This window comes from Heterodontus francisci, chromosome 30 (genome assembly GCF_036365525.1).
Source record: "Heterodontus francisci isolate sHetFra1 chromosome 30, sHetFra1.hap1, whole genome shotgun sequence".
Lineage (NCBI taxonomy): Eukaryota > Metazoa > Chordata > Chondrichthyes > Heterodontiformes > Heterodontidae > Heterodontus > Heterodontus francisci.
Genome location: NC_090400.1, coordinates 42,082,094 through 42,099,447, shown reverse-complemented (window position 1 = coordinate 42,099,447; position 17,354 = coordinate 42,082,094). Strand labels below are relative to the sequence as shown.

General features: G+C 41.1%; 2 protein-coding genes across 3 annotated transcripts; one reads left to right on the top strand and one right to left on the bottom strand.

Annotated features, from left to right (window-relative positions):
• The first annotated feature begins 112 nt into the window (after positions 1-112).
• On the top strand, positions 113-12,581 carry LOC137346704 (uncharacterized). Of its 2 annotated transcripts, XM_068010429.1 has the most exons (4): positions 113-433; positions 2,084-2,188; positions 8,308-8,377; positions 8,926-12,581. In XM_068010429.1, the coding sequence occupies exons 1-4, from the start codon at positions 134-136 to the stop codon at positions 9,216-9,218; spliced, it is 768 nt and encodes a 255-aa protein (XP_067866530.1). In that variant the 5' UTR covers positions 113-133; the 3' UTR covers positions 9,219-12,581. The 2 variants fall into 2 exon arrangements, with proteins under 2 accessions (XP_067866530.1, XP_067866531.1); XM_068010430.1 differs by lacking the exon at positions 2,084-2,188.
• Positions 9,674-14,264, bottom strand: LOC137346707 (beta-crystallin A1-like). The gene is made up of 6 exons (XM_068010431.1): positions 14,156-14,264; positions 13,863-13,919; positions 13,636-13,754; positions 11,673-11,814; positions 10,359-10,501; positions 9,674-9,972 (listed from the first exon to the last, which is right to left on the bottom strand). Exons 1-6 carry the CDS (start codon positions 14,207-14,209, stop codon positions 9,825-9,827), a joined length of 663 nt encoding a protein of 220 aa, XP_067866532.1. The 5' UTR covers positions 14,210-14,264; the 3' UTR covers positions 9,674-9,824.
• Positions 14,265-17,354: the final 3,090 nt, after the last annotated feature.

The following is a 17,354-nucleotide window of genomic DNA, read 5'->3' as shown; positions in this document are numbered from 1 at the left end:
GTTATGCAAGTCTGGAGTTTTGCCTGAAGTGATTTGTTTTTCCTCAGGGAGGTGCTGTATCGCTGATAGTTGTGCATTAATCGTGTGCTTACTTCCTACTTCGTCAGAGAAAGCGACAGTTGTACAGCTAGGAATGGAGTCAGATAGTAATGGTGAAATACAGTGGCAAACAGTCGAGCAGAGAAAGTGTGGGGGAGAAAACCTGTATTACAAAATGTATTGCGTTAAAATGGAGCAATTTCCAGCAGACATTCACAGGTTCTGCGATCCTCAGTTACAACATGGGCGAAGAAGAGAGCTGGTTCAGCTACTGAGGGATATTGATGAATTGAGTTGCCAAAAACTGCAAATATTATTTTCTTTTTCCATTCCAAATTCAGAAGCAATTACCTTTATTGCAGACTTAAAGCAACCTGTGGTTTCAGCTGGTGCTGTAAGTACTTCTAAAATTACATGATCGTGTTGTCACTTCTGCTGGTAATTGGTCGCAACAGCTGGGTCTGGACTCTTGTGTTGCCCACCCCCTTCCTGTCATATAGCTCATGTGCAATAGTTAGATAACCACAGAAAGTGCAGGAAATACTCAACAGGTCTGGCAGCATCTGTGGAGAGATAAACAGAGTTAACGTTTCAGGTCTGTGACCTTTCATTAGATACTGCCATATCTGCGGAGTATTTCCAGCACTTTCTATTTTTATTCCAGATTTCCAACATCTGCAGTATTTTGCTTTTACAATATCTTGATCATTTGCTTATTTTCCAAGGCTATAGATTGCACTAAAATACATTTATCAACTCAAAGCAGGCTCAGGGAAGGCATGTTAACCAAGGTGCATGCCTCGGTCCCCACAGGAAAAGGTGCAGCAAAATTTGACTGACAAAAGTTACAATCTTGCAATCCTAGACATAAATCCTGGGATGTTTGAAAATGTCATTACCTTTCCTAATTTTAAAATCAATTGAGTCCACTCCTATTAGCTTCCTCTCCCCTGGACAATCAGTATTTTCTAGTTTCACCATCATCATCCCTTGCTGTCACTGATACCATGATGCAATGATCCAATGTTCCGAAGAAGGGTCACTGACCCGAAACGTTAACTCTGCTTCTCTTTTCACAGATGCTGCCAGACCTGCTGAGTGGTTCCAGCATTTCTTGTTTTTAATGCAATGATCTCTGCCTCAGTTACTCCATGTGGTAAATCATTTCATGTTCCAACAATCATAGAGTCATAGAGTTTCACAGCACAGAAACAGGCCCTTTGGCCCAACGAGCCTATGCCGACCATCAATCACCTGTCCTAACTAATCACATTTCCCCGCACATGTCCCGTAGCCTTCGGTGTAAAGAAATTTCCCCTATCTCTCTCTCTTTCAAAGAAGTGACTATTTTAATTTGATGATCCCTAGTCACGGACGACCCAATGAGAGGAAATATTTTTTCCCAAATTCAATTTATCAAAGCGCCTCATAATTTTTTAAACCTGAAATTAATCTCCCCTGAGCCTTTTCTCACTAACATAACAGGTATTTTGAGAAGTTGCATCTCAAGTTAGGAAGTAAGCCATATGACAGAGTAGCTAAACTTCCAAGTGATAAAGTACCACATGAAAGACTCTTACAAATCAAGATAAAACATGGATTTGGTTTGTACTGAATGGGCTGCCCAGAGGGCTGTTACTGCTAAGTAAGAAGAGCTATGGAGGATGACTTGATAAGCTTGAGTTCTTCAGTTTTGAAAAGCAAAGTCTCAGAGGGAATTTTATAGATGTATAGGATATATGGAACAGGGAAAGTAAACCAAGACAATACTTACAGGGCAGCGCACCAGATTAAGAGGCCACAGTTTCAGCATTGTAAAAGCCAAGTTTAAGCTGGATGTCAAGAAGCATTTCTTTACAGAGGATAGTTAACGGTTGGAACAAAGTTGCTAGGAAGGATGGCCGCGGTCAGGATACTGGATTAATTTAAGAAAAGCCATACACTTTAAAGGTAATATTCAGGAAGGATGACATCAAATGGTTGAAGGACTAACCATTATTTGGGATTTTAACATGCCATGTTTAATCTTTTTTTTTATATAAAGGGAACAGGATACTGGGAGTATTTGCTTCAGTGCCATGGAGTAGATGTGATATCATTTGATACAAATATTGTTTACCCGCCAGAAATGCGATATTCAGAGATTTTGGTATGTACAATGCTTTTACAGAGTGACTGGAGCCATGAGTGAGCTGGTGGCTTTTATCTGTCACTGTGTGTGTTTAGATCTATAAAATAACAGATGATCAGGGATGACTTACAGACAATTTTGCGTTTCTTATTCTGGTTCACATTGTTTGCCTTAAATTTTCAAACTGCTGCTAAAACAACAGTTGCTTTATTTTATCCTCATTTTAGTTCAAAAGAAATAGGCTAATTTGCCAATAACTCAGCTTTGAAAAAAAAATCTAAGCCCTAAGCAGACCTGCTTCAACATAAATTGTAGATTTCATTTCTGCACGTAATAATGATGATCTGCATTTATGTTAACAACTTTAATGTAGTATGTCGTCCCAATGTGCTTCACAAAGGCCAAGCATGGTAGAAGAGTTAGGCGAGGTGAATAAAAGCTTGCCAAAAAGGTCTGTTTAAAGGTAGTGAGGCAGTTAGCAAAGCAGAGGGCTTGAGAGAGAGAATTATAGAGTTTGCTGAGATAGCTGAAGATCCTGAAGGTGGAGCAGGAGGGAAGGATCGAAAGAGAGTCAGAGTCAAGAGCAGGTGACACGTGATTGGAAAAGGTTGCAGAGTTGGAAAGAAGTAAGTCAGGGAAAGGAATTGTAAATGAGATGAGGATTTTTACTCCATTACATGGTGCAGAAGCCATTGGAGGCTGATGCGGACAGGGATTTATTTTATTTATTGAGAGATACAGCACTGAAACAGGCCCTTCGGCCCACCGAGTCTGTGCCGACCAAAAACCACCCATTTATACTAACCCTGCAGTAATCCCATATTCCCTACCACCTACCTACACTAGGGGCAATTTACAATGGCTAATTTACCTATCAACCTGCAAGTCTTTGGCTGTGGGAGGAAACCGTAGCACCCGGCGAAAACCCACACGGTCACAGGGAGAACTTGCAAACTCCGCACAGGCAGTACTCAGAATCGAACCCAGGTCCCTGGAGCTGTGAGGCTGCGGTGCTAACCACTGCGCCGCCCTCCACAGGAATGTGACTTAATGAGCAATCGGATGTGGTCAACAAGTTTTGGACTGGTAAATGTCAAACTGAACTGAGGTCAGTCTAATAAGGACTAGCTTTCCAGGAACGATTTACACATGCTCTTTTTTCTGTGCAATCAACAAACCTTTTTCTCTTCTAATTTCCTAATTTGTATCCATTAGTGAATGGGTGAGGAATTGGGTGCTACAGATGCCCCTAGAGCTCCAAAATGGTGCTTGCGATATGTGCATATACCATACTCGTGCAGGCATTAGCTTGTGCACATTGACTGTTGGGCAGAATTTTGCAGAACAGGCAGAACATGTTGTCAATTAGCATGTAATGCTGATTTGATGCTGCACTGCCATTTTGGAGCTCAACCTGTAGCCAACACCCTCTCTTAACCTTGCACAGGTGAACACATGTTCAACAGCGAGAAGGACCACTGACTCTGCACTACCTCTATTTAAAGGGATTCTGCCCTATACGGGAACCAAAAGGGATTCCACTCCCTCAACATCCAACTGATATGTGACTATAAGCAGTGAATAATGCAGGTCAATGCCCAGCAGCCTGGCACCAATCATGATGCCTTCATTCTGTGGAAGTTTGCTCAGGTGCAGCTGGCACTGTATAGCAAACCAGAGGATGGCTACTGGGCAACCAGGGCTATCCGTTGATGACATGACTGCTGAATCTGATGCACAATTCATGCACACGTGCAGCATGCATACAATGAAAGCCATGCTGCCACATGCAATGTGGTTGATTTTTAACTGCCTTCTGAAATGGCCTAGCAAGCCACTCAGTTGTCAAGGGCAATTAGGGATGGGCAACAAATGCTGGGCCTTGCTCGTGATGCCTACATCCCATGAAAGAATTTTAAAAATGTTATAGAACAGACCATTGGCATGCTGAAATAACACTTCTGCTGCCTGGACCGCTCAGGAGGAGCCCTGTGTTACTCGACAGAGAAGGTGTCAAAATTCATTGTGGTCTCCTGCATACCATACAACCTTACAATCATGAGGGGACAGCCCTTGCCACAGGCTATATGGCGAGCAGCTGAGGAGGAGGAGGAGGTGGTAAAGGGAGGAGGTGACCTAGACAGTCCCTTCCTTCCTGGGTTGTCATCTGAGAGCGATACCAGTAACTGCAACCCCAGTTGTCTATTCACCTCCAGTCCCAGACCTTCCCTTCCCTCTGTCACTGACCATCCCTGCATCCACTTGGCCACAATGCAGGAAGAAAAGCCAGCACAAAATAAACATTCTAAACCAAATGTATACATAAAATCATGCCTTATTGTGTGCAAAAGTCAACTAATCATCTTTGTGCATTTTCTAAGTGCCTGTCTTTTGTGTGTCTTTGCCTATTCTAGTGCTCGTATGAAGTCTTACCCCAGTGGCTGCAGCATGGCTAACTTTCAGTGGGGGAGATGACCTTGGAAGACAATCTCGAGCAACTCTGGGCCTAGAAGGCCTGGGTTTGGACTTCACATTTCAACATGGGTGGCAGTAGTCTGGGCTGGCTGGCTTACAGGCAACAGCAAGAGGAGTGGCAGGAGTGGGAGGATGATTGCTGTTTTCCTGAGAGTGGACAGCAGTTTCATGTACCATGGTGCCACATCACTCCCCACGGGAGGAGCCTCCATAATCCTAATAATCTGTCGGAGGACAAATTCCTGGACTGCTGTGACACCCTGCAAGCCCCTTTGCACACTGTAATCCACATCCATGATGGCAATAGTCTGAGCTTGCACAGCAGCAAGATGACCTTGCATGACAGCAGTCTGAGATTCCACTGCAGCGCTCAGATGTTGGGTAGCTGCTGCTTGTGCTGCAGTAGAAGCTGGAACATCAACCATCAGATGCTGTATCATGGTTTGGTCCCCAACTAGAACAGAGTTACCCACCACTTCCAGGCTGAAAAAGATGGGTTACAAGCTCTGCGCAAAGCCCCGTGCCATGTTGGTGCTGGATTTCTCCATGCTCCTTGACTTTGACTGCAGACTTTCTGGCAGGCTGCCCAATGCACCAAGCATTTCACTCTGTATATCCATCAGCATTCTTTAGGCTGCCCCAGAAAAGTCCTATCTGAGTACCCTGTAGCAGAACCTGTGTGTGACCTTGCCCTCTGTGGAGCTGGTGCTTGCACTATCCTTGCCCCCTGCCCTGGCTGCAGTCCACGTGCCCAGTGTCTCACTGTGTGCAGATCCTGCTTCTCATCTATCCTCTAAGGTGCAGTGTTAGCAACAACTTGTATTTATATAGGGCCTTTAATGTAATAAAATGTCCCAAGGTGCTTCACAGGAGCATTATAAAGTAAAATTTGACACCAAGCCACCAAAAGCTTGGTCAAAGAGGTAAGTTTTAAGGAGTGTCGTAAAGGAAGAAAGAGAGGCAGAGAGGTTTAGGGAGGGAACTGCAGAGCTTGGCAGCTAAAGGCATGGTCACTAATGGTGCAGCAATTAAAATCTTGAATGCTTGAAGGACCACGTTTAGAGGAGCGCAGATATCTGGGAGGGTCATAGGCCTGGAGGAGATTACAGATATCTGGGAGGGTCATAGGCCTGGAGGAGATTACAGAGATGTGGAGGGGCAAGGCCATGGAGGGATTTGAAAACAAAGATGAGAATTTTATAATCGAGGTATTGCTTTACCAGGACCCAATGTCGGTCAGCGAGCACAGGGGTGATATTTGTTGCAAGAAATAGACACAGCAGCAGAGTTTTGGATGACCTCAAGTTTACGGAGGATAGAATGTGGGATGCCGGCTGGGAATGTGTATCTGAGCTGGTGGCAGTAAATGTGAGATCAAGTGATGGTGCTGTGTCTTCATCAACGCTCTCTTCTTGGTGTTTCTCCATTACCTAGTCAGGTTGCTTCACTTGGGTATCTGAAAGGAGAAAGGCACAGTGTTATGTTTTTTGAGCAGGGAGGAGGGAAAGTAGAAGTACATGCTTATACCATTTGCAGCTTGTAAATAAGCAGAGTATGTGGGATGAGGGGGAGATGGATTGTGAGAAGGTAAATTAGGTATGAGGTATCATCATCTTTGGTGTTTTCCTGCTGGTGCCCGTCGCCTCAGCAATGGGTGTCCCAATAATGGCTAACGCCATCACCATGCCAGTCCCCTTCCGGTTAACTCCTGCTGCCCCCAGTTGTGCACTACCTTGTCCTGCAAGACAGAGGGAGGTATGTCAGAGAGTGTCATGCAACCTTGTCTGATGTGGTTGGCATGGTTGAATAGCTGGCTATCTGCTCCATTTGACTATGCGTCTGGAGGGTCTCCGTCCCTCCTGCGGATTCAGGGCGTCCCACTCCCTTTCCACCTGCTCCACCAAGGCCTTCAGTGCAGCATCCAAAAACCTTGGAGCCCATTCTCTCCCCTGTGTGGCATTCCTTACTCTTTCCTCGGTCAGATTCGCTTCAACCATGATCCAACCACAATGTACCTCCCCTTTAAGGGGTACAGACAAGTTTTAAACAATGCAGGCCAGCTTTAAGTGGTGCTATGCTTTCACTATATTGACCCTTTGCAAATGCTTGCAGCCAATGAACTGTATGGTTAGTGCTGGATCATGGAAATGAGTCAACAGCTTAAAGTTGGCATGCTGCCTGCCTTGCAATCAGTGGATGTGGGTTAATTGTGCATCGCAATCCCCATACTCGTTTCTGGGAGCTAGCCAATTGGACCCCCTTTACCTTAGTGCTTTCTGATTTCACTCTTGAATGACCCAGCTCTAATTTTAATATAGTGCCTGCTTTTTCTGGATTTACCATCAAAGGAAGTAATTTCAATGGATCGACCCTATTGAATCCCTTTATCATTTTCAACACTGCAATTAGAGCACCTTTCAACTGTCTAAACTCAAACCAATTTCATACAGCCTGTCTTCATAATTTAACCCTTTTAAATCCCCAAAATGGAATGCAGTGCTCCAGATGAGTTCTGTTCAAGGTTCAGTGCATTAATTCCTCCCCTTAGAAATAAAGGCCAACATTCCATTACTCTTTTACATAATGTCCAGATCTGTTGAGAAGCAATTAATTTTTCCCACTCATTCTAATAGTAAAAGAATAAAACCATTTCTTAGTGAAAGGGCTGGAGTGAAACCTCCATCCCCCCAAAAATGGAATAAATGCTGTTCTTAGAGAAAACTCACTCAATGTGCCTGGGAATCAGTGTTGGGTCTTGCTGTGTTCCAGCAAGCTGACACTTCATGGCTGATTGCTAGCTGTTATCTTTGGCTGAGTGCAACCTCAGCCAATGTCACAAAATCTCCTAGTAGCTTGATCCAAAGGTTAATTGGGGGAAGGAAGATTCCTGCCCAACCTGACCACATTAGTGTAGCCTAAAATTATATATTAATAAAGTTTATTGTTTGTTTTCAATTACTTCTAAATCCACTGGTCTGGTCTCATTGAATTTTCACAAAAAATATTCTGTAGCAAGTGTCTGCACACATTTTTACATACAGCACAATTCAAGTCACATCCCATTTCCCAACCAGAATACTATTGGTATTGAATTCTACGATGGAGAGAAATATATGATTTGCACAGTCATTTTGAAGCTTGGGCTCGAATAGCATGACATAACTAACATTGTTAACAAGCTAGGGAGCTGTCTTTCACATTTATCAGATGTGATGAGAGGGGAGTCAACATCATTTGCCAAAAAGTGAATACAGTTCAAACTGTGATTAATTGCCTTTGAGATGTACCAAGGGCATGAAAAGAGCCATATAAATGCAGCCTTTCTTTGTTAACTGATTACCTTTAACATTTCAATTCATTTAAATGGCCAATGTAGAATATATAAATTATGCCCATCTGGGTAAGAAAATAGATTATTAAATATATATTAACTTTGAATCGATATGGATTTTTTCCAAATATTATGTGTAGTTCAATTGTACAAATTGTGTACTGCATTACCAAGTACAATTTATAATATTGATCATAGTTTGCAATCTATAGGTGTTTAAAATAGTTGTCAGGTGACTAAAGTTCTCTGTTATTACAAATAATTAGCCTAACAATAAGTTGGGGAAGAAAGCATTTACTGCTAAAGGTGACTTCTGTTTTTATAACTTTAGACCAGTGGTCCTGAAATCCTGGAACAGTTTTCTGACAGAGTGCTTTTTCTGGCCTGGCCGGATATAGATGGTAAGAAAGGAAGGGCTTTACACTCCTACTCCAGGGGGAATTTTCCTTGGCTCAAAGTAATTATTATCCCTTCCCAATGGCGTGCTGAGTAAAATAACTTAATCTTATGTACAATATTCAAAAAAAGTTCAAGTGGGGTTTCAAGTGGTACATTCCTAGAATTCATAGCAATTAACTGATTAAAGCTTAATTGAAGCTTAGAGAATAGAAAATAGCAAGGTGAAACTGTTTTGTACAATGCTTTTCCTAATCAAGAAGTTTAGATTCTATTTTTATTGCACAATCTCGTCCTTGATTTCAAGTGCGCAACATGATTATCTGAAAGTAAGCATTGTAATTTATTTAAGACATTCAATTGCATTGTTTTTAAGTTTTCGTATTTTAGCAAATTATTAAAATAACAATGCAATTGCCTGTAATTTGGGCAGGAAAACATTTAATGATAGTAAATAGCGAAAGTGGTTAAAAGGTCATGCCCTCATTTCTAAGTACAGGAAATTGTTCTGCATTTTTGAAGAACATTTGATAACATTGTTTTTATTCTGCAGAGTCTTCAACATTTTCACTTGATTGCTTGAGCCATTTCAAAGGGGATATCATCCTTCATGCTGGGGAGTTACTGGGTGAAACACTATCAGCCAATCACTGGGGACAATCAACGTCTCGTAATTTCCAGCTGGCACTTGCGGAAGAGTTCTGCTGTCTGAGCAGGATTAAACTCTCAAACTGGCCAGGCCACTTAGACTCCTTAACCATGTGGAGAAGAAAGAGCGCTCAACCAGTTGTGTGTGATGGAGCAAATTTTAATTACGTGAACACTAAGTGCAGAGTGTATTTATAATGAGTAATATTGATTATTTAGTTTATTAGTCAGTCTCCATCTGGGAAATGCAGTCTCTCATGGACTTCATTTAAATAGTCAACAAAATAATAATATTCAAGCTGCCACCTTGAATTACTTTGAAGCATCGGGATATATATGCCTTGTTGGATTCTTACTGAAAAGCAAAGCATAAATCAAATACAAACTGACTGTCAGTGTATTTGAAAACCAAGATGTTTGTGATACTGGGAACACGAACCAATCATGATTAATGTGCTTTAAGCCTCATGGCCGATTGCCTTTCTGTGGTTCATTTCCAGAATCCAACTACCTGCTTTGTTTGTCTGCGGTATTTCATCACCTAGTAGAAAACGAGTCTGATGAGTCTCTTCAGTCAAGCAGTATTGAAACTTTAGAACAAGTAATTGCTCATGTGCAACTTGAGACAGAGAACGGAAACATTTTTATGACTTTTATTTGAATATTTCAGTACCCCAAGTTATTGCGATGAGATCTTAAATCAATCACAGCGCACAGGTTGTTGTTCTACAACAGAATGCAGTATCAAGTATACCAATAGATTTCTTCTGCAGACCCCCTCTGATGCTCTGTTAATGTGTTGGTTTACTCCTGAATGCGACGGAGTGACTGGATCTGGAAGGTCTGAGCATGGGATCCCCACTCTCTCCAGTGCTTGTATTCTCCAGCATGACGATCACATTCCATGATGTACTGGAAGCCACGGTATCCTGGGTATTGGTAGCACACCCATCTGGAGTGGGAAAACAGCATACTTTACTAAATGAACTTTGAATCCATGTTAAGTTTCACAAATATGAACCAGGGCATGTAACTGGAAATGGGATCACGTGCCAGGGCTTCCAGGACTGGATTACAAGGGCTCAGGAGCTGCAAAAGGCCCATAGGCACAGCTTGGATAGCCCTGCTCTGGGTACTTCTGAGCTAGTTAGAATTGATCAAATAGGTTATTTTCTTCAGGTCTAAGGTAAACTGTTATTTTAGAAGCAGAAACAGTAAAATGGATGTGATCAACAAGCCCTTAAGATGTACAGGACTTGACTGGATCCAGCTAAGTTTTCATCCTTAAACTGCAATAACCCAACTTTACTGTTTTTTAAACATGAAAACACAACTTACGCGCCAGCTTGAACCTTCATAGATCCAACTTCATTGTTGCACCAGCCCATGGCTTGCAAAGAGGGGTAGTCATCACACATCTCCCACTGTCTACCAATGAAGTTTTCCTTCTCAAAAATAATAATTTTGGACTCTTTATGGTGCTAAAGGATAATGATAAACATACATGCTGAGTGCATTTGTAGATGCTGCAATACATTTGCAAATGAACAGAACAAAGTCAGCATTGCAATAATCAGGGTCTATCTCTACTGTTTAATATTTTGCATATGTCACAAATGTTACCCTCTAGAATGTAAAACTTAAGTTTCTGTAAGCTTTTCTTATAGCACATCACTTTACACTTGAGATTAAGCTTGTTGCTTCTGTGCCCTTTTAAATTCAATTATATTTTTTGTATTATGATGACTGCAACGAAATACAATATCACATGTATGGTCCAAAATTGCATTGTAAAACTTTTAACATAAATGCCACAGACTTCTGTTCTAGATCTATATTTCAGCACAGTTAATTTTTTAATTGTATTGCAACACTCAGATATTGACAATGACATTACTCTACCATTATTTCCAGATCCCTTTCCATGTCTCTGTGCTAGTGGTTAAAAAGACATCTGGGATCCTAGGCTTTATAAATAGATACATGGAGTACAAAAGCAAGGAAGTTAGGATGAACCTTTATAAAACACTGGTTTGGCCTCAACTGGAGTATGAGGATAGATTGGAGAAGCTGGGGTTGTTCTCCTTGGAGAAGAGAAGGTTGAGAGGAGATTTGATAGAGGTGTTCCAAATCATGAGGGGTCCAGACAGAGTAGATACGGAGAAACTGTTTCTGTTGGCGGATGGTTCGAGGACCAGAGGACACCCATTTAAGGTGATTGGCAAAAGAAGCAACGGCAAGCTGAGGAAAAACTTCTTTACGCAGCGAGTGGTTCGGATCTGGAATGCACTGCCTGAGAGTGTGATGGAAGCAGATTCAGTTGTGGCTTTCAAAAGGGAATTGGATAAGCACCTGAAGAGAACACAATTGCTGAGCTACAGGGAAAGGGTGGGGGAGTGGCAGAGCTGCTCTTGCAGAGAGCCACATGGGCAAGATGGGCTGAATGGCCTTCTTCTGTGCTGTAACCATTCTATGATAATTCAGTTTCTGAAAGCTGGCATAGTGATGAGGTACCAAGAAGATTAACCGTATAAACTTCTGTTAATGAGTAACATTACCTTATTTGGTGATATATGTTGCATTGTCAGTTATGTGAAGTATGTGCTGTGCTAGCATCAAGCCCTAGAGATACTGAATAGTGAACCAACTTACAGCAGAGCAAATGGGGCGGAAGGACATGAGTCTCTCAGTGTGGTAAGCATTGCTGCCACTCCAGGCATCCCAGCGAGGGTACTCGCCTTTCTCCAGAATAAATTGTTGCCCAAAGAAGCTGGAATGTTCATAACCAGCCCACCTACAAGAAGAAAATAGCTTTCATGTCAACTTTTCAAAAATAGACATTGTTACACTCTCACCCTATGTTAAAATTGAGAAACACAAATAATTCCTAACATTATCTATTAGCAATAATTTGCTGATTCATTCATCAGCAAGGTCACTACATCTACACAGCGATGCAGTAAATATAAGCAGTGGCCTGAATTTGCTGAGAAGCAACTGCTTCCCCAAAGAGAATCTTCAGGGAGCAGTGCAACTTCTATTGAGTTCATCTCTGCAGCAATAGTTAACGTGAGACTTTTAAACTATCTAAAACTGATTGAGTTCCTCTTGATGAGCAAGCTCTGAGATTATAGACTTGTTCTCAGAATAATTGCTTTAAAGACTTGAGTATGTGCCTGAATCTCGCAGTGTTGGCCTGTGCTTCTTGCCATCCAGAATATGAGTCACATGCTTCTGCCTCAGTCTGAAACCATGACCCAACTCAGCCCTACAGCTGTTACCGAGACCTGCCCACTAAGCTGGCAATAATTATACCGCACAAATTCAATACGGCCAAATTTCCTTGATCTTTTACTTCCGTCCATCAAACCCTACATCTGAACAAATCTCCGCCCACAAAACGGGCCACAATCCTGACTCTCAAATGTACTTGGTTGATGGGTTAGGGGATCTGTCGACATGTGACCACATTTTCAAGCACAGCAGGAAACAAAGTAATTTTTCTGGTCTTTTAATTGCAATTTTTGTATGCTTTGAGAAAAAAATTCCTTCACTGAGGCCTTCTGTATTTTCTGTTTTCTTTTGATGCATTCTTATGGAAAAAGTATAAATTAGATTAAAAATTGCAAAATCTCCTCGATTGCAGGTTCCTGGATGTGCTGAGCTTGATGCGCTTGAATGATGGTTCAATTAATTGAATTATACTGGTGTGGGTTCAGCATTTCCTTGGGCAGTGATTGTTTATGATGCTTTATGCCCATTTAAAGTTTGGACATATTCTAATGAGATTGGAAGGATACTTTTGCATAACTTGACATTGGCAAAATGGGCACAACATTGGGCACATTTTTAGGTCTACCTTCTGGGTTGCACCCAAGGAGGAAACTCCAGGCCGTACTGTCCTGAGATCAAGACAAGTGTATGTGCAGTGGGTTGATAGACCAGAGTTAACTGTCACTCAGCTCTTACATTTCTTTTGCAGAAGGAAAGACAATTTTAGGCCTCACCACATGCACACACCATGGATATTGGTGAGAGATGTGCACATTCATGTATAGATGTGTGTGTTATGCAAACTAATTTGAAAATCTGTGATATACTTAATAATAGAGGCAAAAAAAGTTTCCGGCTGTATGCCTGAACTAAGGCAGGCTTGAATTATATTGTCACCTGACCATTGCAAATTGGGCGTGAGACCCCAGCGCGAGGTGCTTTCACTCCCCCAGCTTTAGTGTGTCACTGCCATGTGGAAACTGCTTTGCATCAAAACAAAAGTAGCAGTGTAACTGCACTCTAAATACATTGGTACTTATTTTAGATCAGAAACACATATGAAGCTGATCGAATTCCCTCCTATGTTATCAGTGTCTCAATTAGCCAAGCTGTGTTGACAGCAAATGAACATCAGCAATACTGATTTGTATGAAAGTGTGTAAGGGTAAAAAAAAAAATTTTGTGAGCTGATTACTTTAATTTGCAAATGACAGTGGAATTTAAAAAAAATCGATGATTGCATTTTAATTAAGCTTGATAAGGTTTGTTTTGGAATAAGTTCGACAGTAACGGTTAAGGCTGCATTTTTTGTTCTAAAAATATGTAAAGGCTGTTGACTCACACTCCGCAATCAACTTTGATGGATCGAATATTGTCAAAACCGCAATCCATAATATTCTTGCAGGATGCAGTAAATTCCATCCTCTTGCCCTGGAAATTTTCTTGATCATAAGCAGTAATCTGCAATAATCACAATTTTTACTCTTCTCATGATATTCAGGAAAAAGAGCGATAAACAAAAGCAAAAGTTTCAATTCTGATTAAATATTCTAGAAAAGTAAACAGTACCTTGAAAATTCCTGCGGGGTTTGTTTGCGCCATGCTTGTAGTTTGGAGGTTTTTATCCTAAAAGAAGTCAAATGGCACAATTTCTCTTCACAAGGTGACAGCTTTTAGAAATTTATCAACATTTTATACATTAAAAGCTTGGCCACAGCCTTTATAATGTTCCAATATATCTAGCTAAATTGGTGCAATGGAGTAATTTACGAAGCAGAAATAAATGTCAAACAAATTGAGGCAAATTAGAGGAAATTGAAATTAAATTGGAATGAAATAAAAATGAGAAACAATCAACTTACCAGAGCCGAGCTGTATGGGGTAGGTTCCAAAAACGATTCTGTGTTGAGTTTCATCTCTGCTATTTATAGTCAACCATTGAATAGAAAGTGAGAAGTGAGCGAGTCTGATTCGTGGTCTAGTGAGCAGCAGATACTGAATGCCAACATCTCATTGTTTATGGTTGATCCCATGGATTTCTGTTTCAACTCTGTCCTGGGGTATGAGCAGAAAGATTAAAATCTGCATGTCCAGTATATGCGTGAATAACCTTTAGCTAAAAATGTGAAACAAAACTGTGTTTAATACAGTTTGTTAACAGAAAATAACTTGGAACACAATATGGTTTATTTGAAAATACTGACCCTGAAATTATACCATGGGATGCTAGCAAACTATTGCTAACGTTTGTTTGAAATTTCCCCCCTCTGCTATTTCAGTTAGCCCATTTAGAATAACTGTTGCTGGTAAAGTAACAGAGAGGAAGAAATATTGGACAAACATGGTTAGCTTTCAACTGGTATTATCACACGGCCTATATACCTGAAAAGGATTACTATATAAAATTAGGTGTTTGGATTTTCACTGAATAGCTAAGGCTGCAATTTTATATACATAGAATATTCACATGCACAGTGTTCTGCCCCTGGACAATATGTTTTGAGAGCATAGACAAACAATCCACACTACTGTTGTAAATTTATGAAATCCCCAAGTTGTTCAAAATACTCCACAGCAATATTTAACCCACTATATTAGAGCACTAAGATTTGAGGGTTTTAAAAATGTAAATACTGAAACCTCTATAAGCAATTGATTAACTATCAGAATGATGTTAGCAATTTCAGTTCTTCAAATAAAAATAATCTTGTTTTAGTGAAAATAAACAATGGCCTGGATTTTGAGGTAAAAATAACCGAGGCTATCAGCGTTCACTGTTATTGAAGTGTAATTTGGACAGCAACTTCCAGCAACCACACACGGGCAGTCAAATGCAGAAATCAGGAAGTTGCTGTGCAAGTGGTCCTGCTCCTCCAGAAGCTCTGCTGTGCTGGTATCTCACAGAGAGACTTGACATTGAAACTCGTGGAAGGACATGACATTGCAGTACTTACATCATAGATACCCACTTCGCTCTCCTAATTACTTTAAGTACCCCCCTACACTTCCTATACTTCTCTAGGACCGCCGCTGTTTTCAGCCCTCTGAATCTGCCGGAAGCCTTTTTTTTCTTTATCCAATCCTCTATATCTCCTGACATCCAGGGTTCTCTGGACTTGTTGGTCCTACCCTTCACCTTTACGGGAACATGTTGGCTCTGAACTCTCACTATTTCCTTTTTGAATGACTCCCACTGGTCTGATGTAGACTTTCCTACAAATAGCTGCTCCCAGTCCACTTTGGCCAGATCCTGTTTTATCAAATTGAAATCGGCCTTCCCCCAATTCAGTACCTTTAAGAACATAAGAACTAGGAGCAGAAGTAGGCAATTCAGCCCCTTGCGCCTGCTCCGCCAATCAATACGATCATGGCTGATCTCATCTCGGCCTCAACTCCACTGTCCTGCCCGTTCTCCATAACCCTTCAACCCTTAACTAATTAAAAATCTATCTCCTCCTTACATTTACTCAATGTCCTGGCATCCACAGCACTCTGGGGTAGTGAATTCCACAGATTTACGACCCTTTGAGAGAAGTAATTTCTCCTCATCTCTGTTTTAAATCTGCTACCCCTTATCCTAAAACTATGACCTCTTGTTCTAGATTGCCCCAGTAGAGGAAACATCCTCTCTACGTCTACTTTGTCAATACCCTTAACCATCTTGTATACCTCAATTAGATCTCCTCTCATTCTTCTAAACTCTAGAGAGTAAAGGCCTAAACTGCTCAATCTCTCTTCATAAGACAAACCCCTCCTTTCTGGAATCAATCTAGTGAACTGGCTCTGAACTGTCTCCAATGCAACTACATCCCTCCTCAAGTAAGGGGACCAAAACTGTACGCAATACTCCAGGTGCGGTCTCACTAATGCCTTGTACAGTTGCAGCAACGCTTCTCTACTTTTATATTCTATTCCTTTAGCAATAAATGCCAAAATTCCATTTGCCTTCCTTATTACCTGCTGCACCTGCATACTAGTTTTCAGTGATTCATGCACTAGGGCACCCAGATCCCTCTGCACTCTGCAGTTTCTCTCCATTTAGATAATAATTTGCCTTTCTATTCTTCCAAACAAAATGGATAACCTCACACTTATCCATGTTAAACTCCATTTGCCAAATTTTGGCCCATTCACCGAACCTATCCATATCCATTTGTAAATTTGTTATTTCTTTATTGCAACTTACTATTCCACCTATTTTAATGTCATCTGCAAATTTGGCTATGGTACTTTCTATCCCTGCATCCAAGTCATTAATATAGATTGTAAATAGTTGGGGCCCGAGGACTGAACCCTGTGGCACCCCACTAGTTACATCTTGCCAACCAGAAAAGGACCCATTTATCCCGACTCTCTGTTTTCTGTTGGTTAGCCAATCCTCTATCCATTATTTCAGGTCCATCTTTGTTCTTTTCCATAGCTACCTTAAATCTTACAGAGTTATGGTCACTATTCCCGAAATGCACCCCCACTGACACTTCTACCATTTGTCTGTCTTCATTCCCTAAGATTAGGTCTAGTATCACCCCTTCTCTTGTAGGACTTTTTATGCGCTGGCTCAAAAAGCTCTCCTGGAAGCACTTTAAGAATTCTGCTCCCTTTAAGCCTTTTGCACAAAGACTATCCCAGTTAATATTGGGGAAGTTGAAATCCCCTACTATTATTACCCTATTATTTTTACACCTCTCTGAGATTTGCCTACATATCTGCTCCTCTATCTCTCCCTGACTGTTTGGAGGCCTGTAGTACACACCCAGCAAATGTATGCGGGCAAGTGTAAGTACAATGAACGGCTGACATCATTCATTCATAACTGACTACAAAATCCAGGCCAGTGTTGCATATACAAAATGAAAATGCAAACTCATTTAAGAACTCAAATGGATACATATCAGCAGAAACAGGCCAGCTTTAAATCAGTGAATTAAGATGGGAAAATACATTACGCTGTTGTTTCTGGCACCACATATTACAATTTTATGTTGCTGTGCTCAAGTGGATGTCAATAGTGGAGATTATGTGAAATGATTCCATTTTAGTTATTCAAGTTCACCATCTTAT

What these genes read in the sequence shown, in the direction of transcription:
- LOC137346704 (XM_068010429.1), top strand. Translation starts at nt 134, where the DNA reads ATGGAGTCAGATAGTAATGGTGAAATACAGTGGCAAACAGTCGAGCAG. An exon ending in CTGTGGTTTCAGCTGGTGCT is followed by an intron (nt 434 to 2,083) that starts GTAAGTACTTCT and finishes TTTTATATAAAG; the next exon opens with GGAACAGGATACTGGGAGTA. An exon ending in TGCGATATTCAGAGATTTTG is followed by an intron (nt 2,189 to 8,307) that starts GTATGTACAATG and finishes TTATAACTTTAG; the next exon opens with ACCAGTGGTCCTGAAATCCT.
- LOC137346707 (XM_068010431.1), bottom strand. Translation starts at nt 14,209, where the DNA reads ATGAAACTCAACACAGAATCGTTTTTGGAACCTACCCCATACAGCTCG. An exon ending in ACCCCGCAGGAATTTTCAAG is followed by an intron (nt 13,755 to 13,862) that starts GTACTGTTTACT and finishes TGATTATTGCAG; the next exon opens with ATTACTGCTTATGATCAAGA. An exon ending in TCCGCCCCATTTGCTCTGCT is followed by an intron (nt 10,502 to 11,672) that starts GTAAGTTGGTTC and finishes ATTATCCTTTAG; the next exon opens with CACCATAAAGAGTCCAAAAT.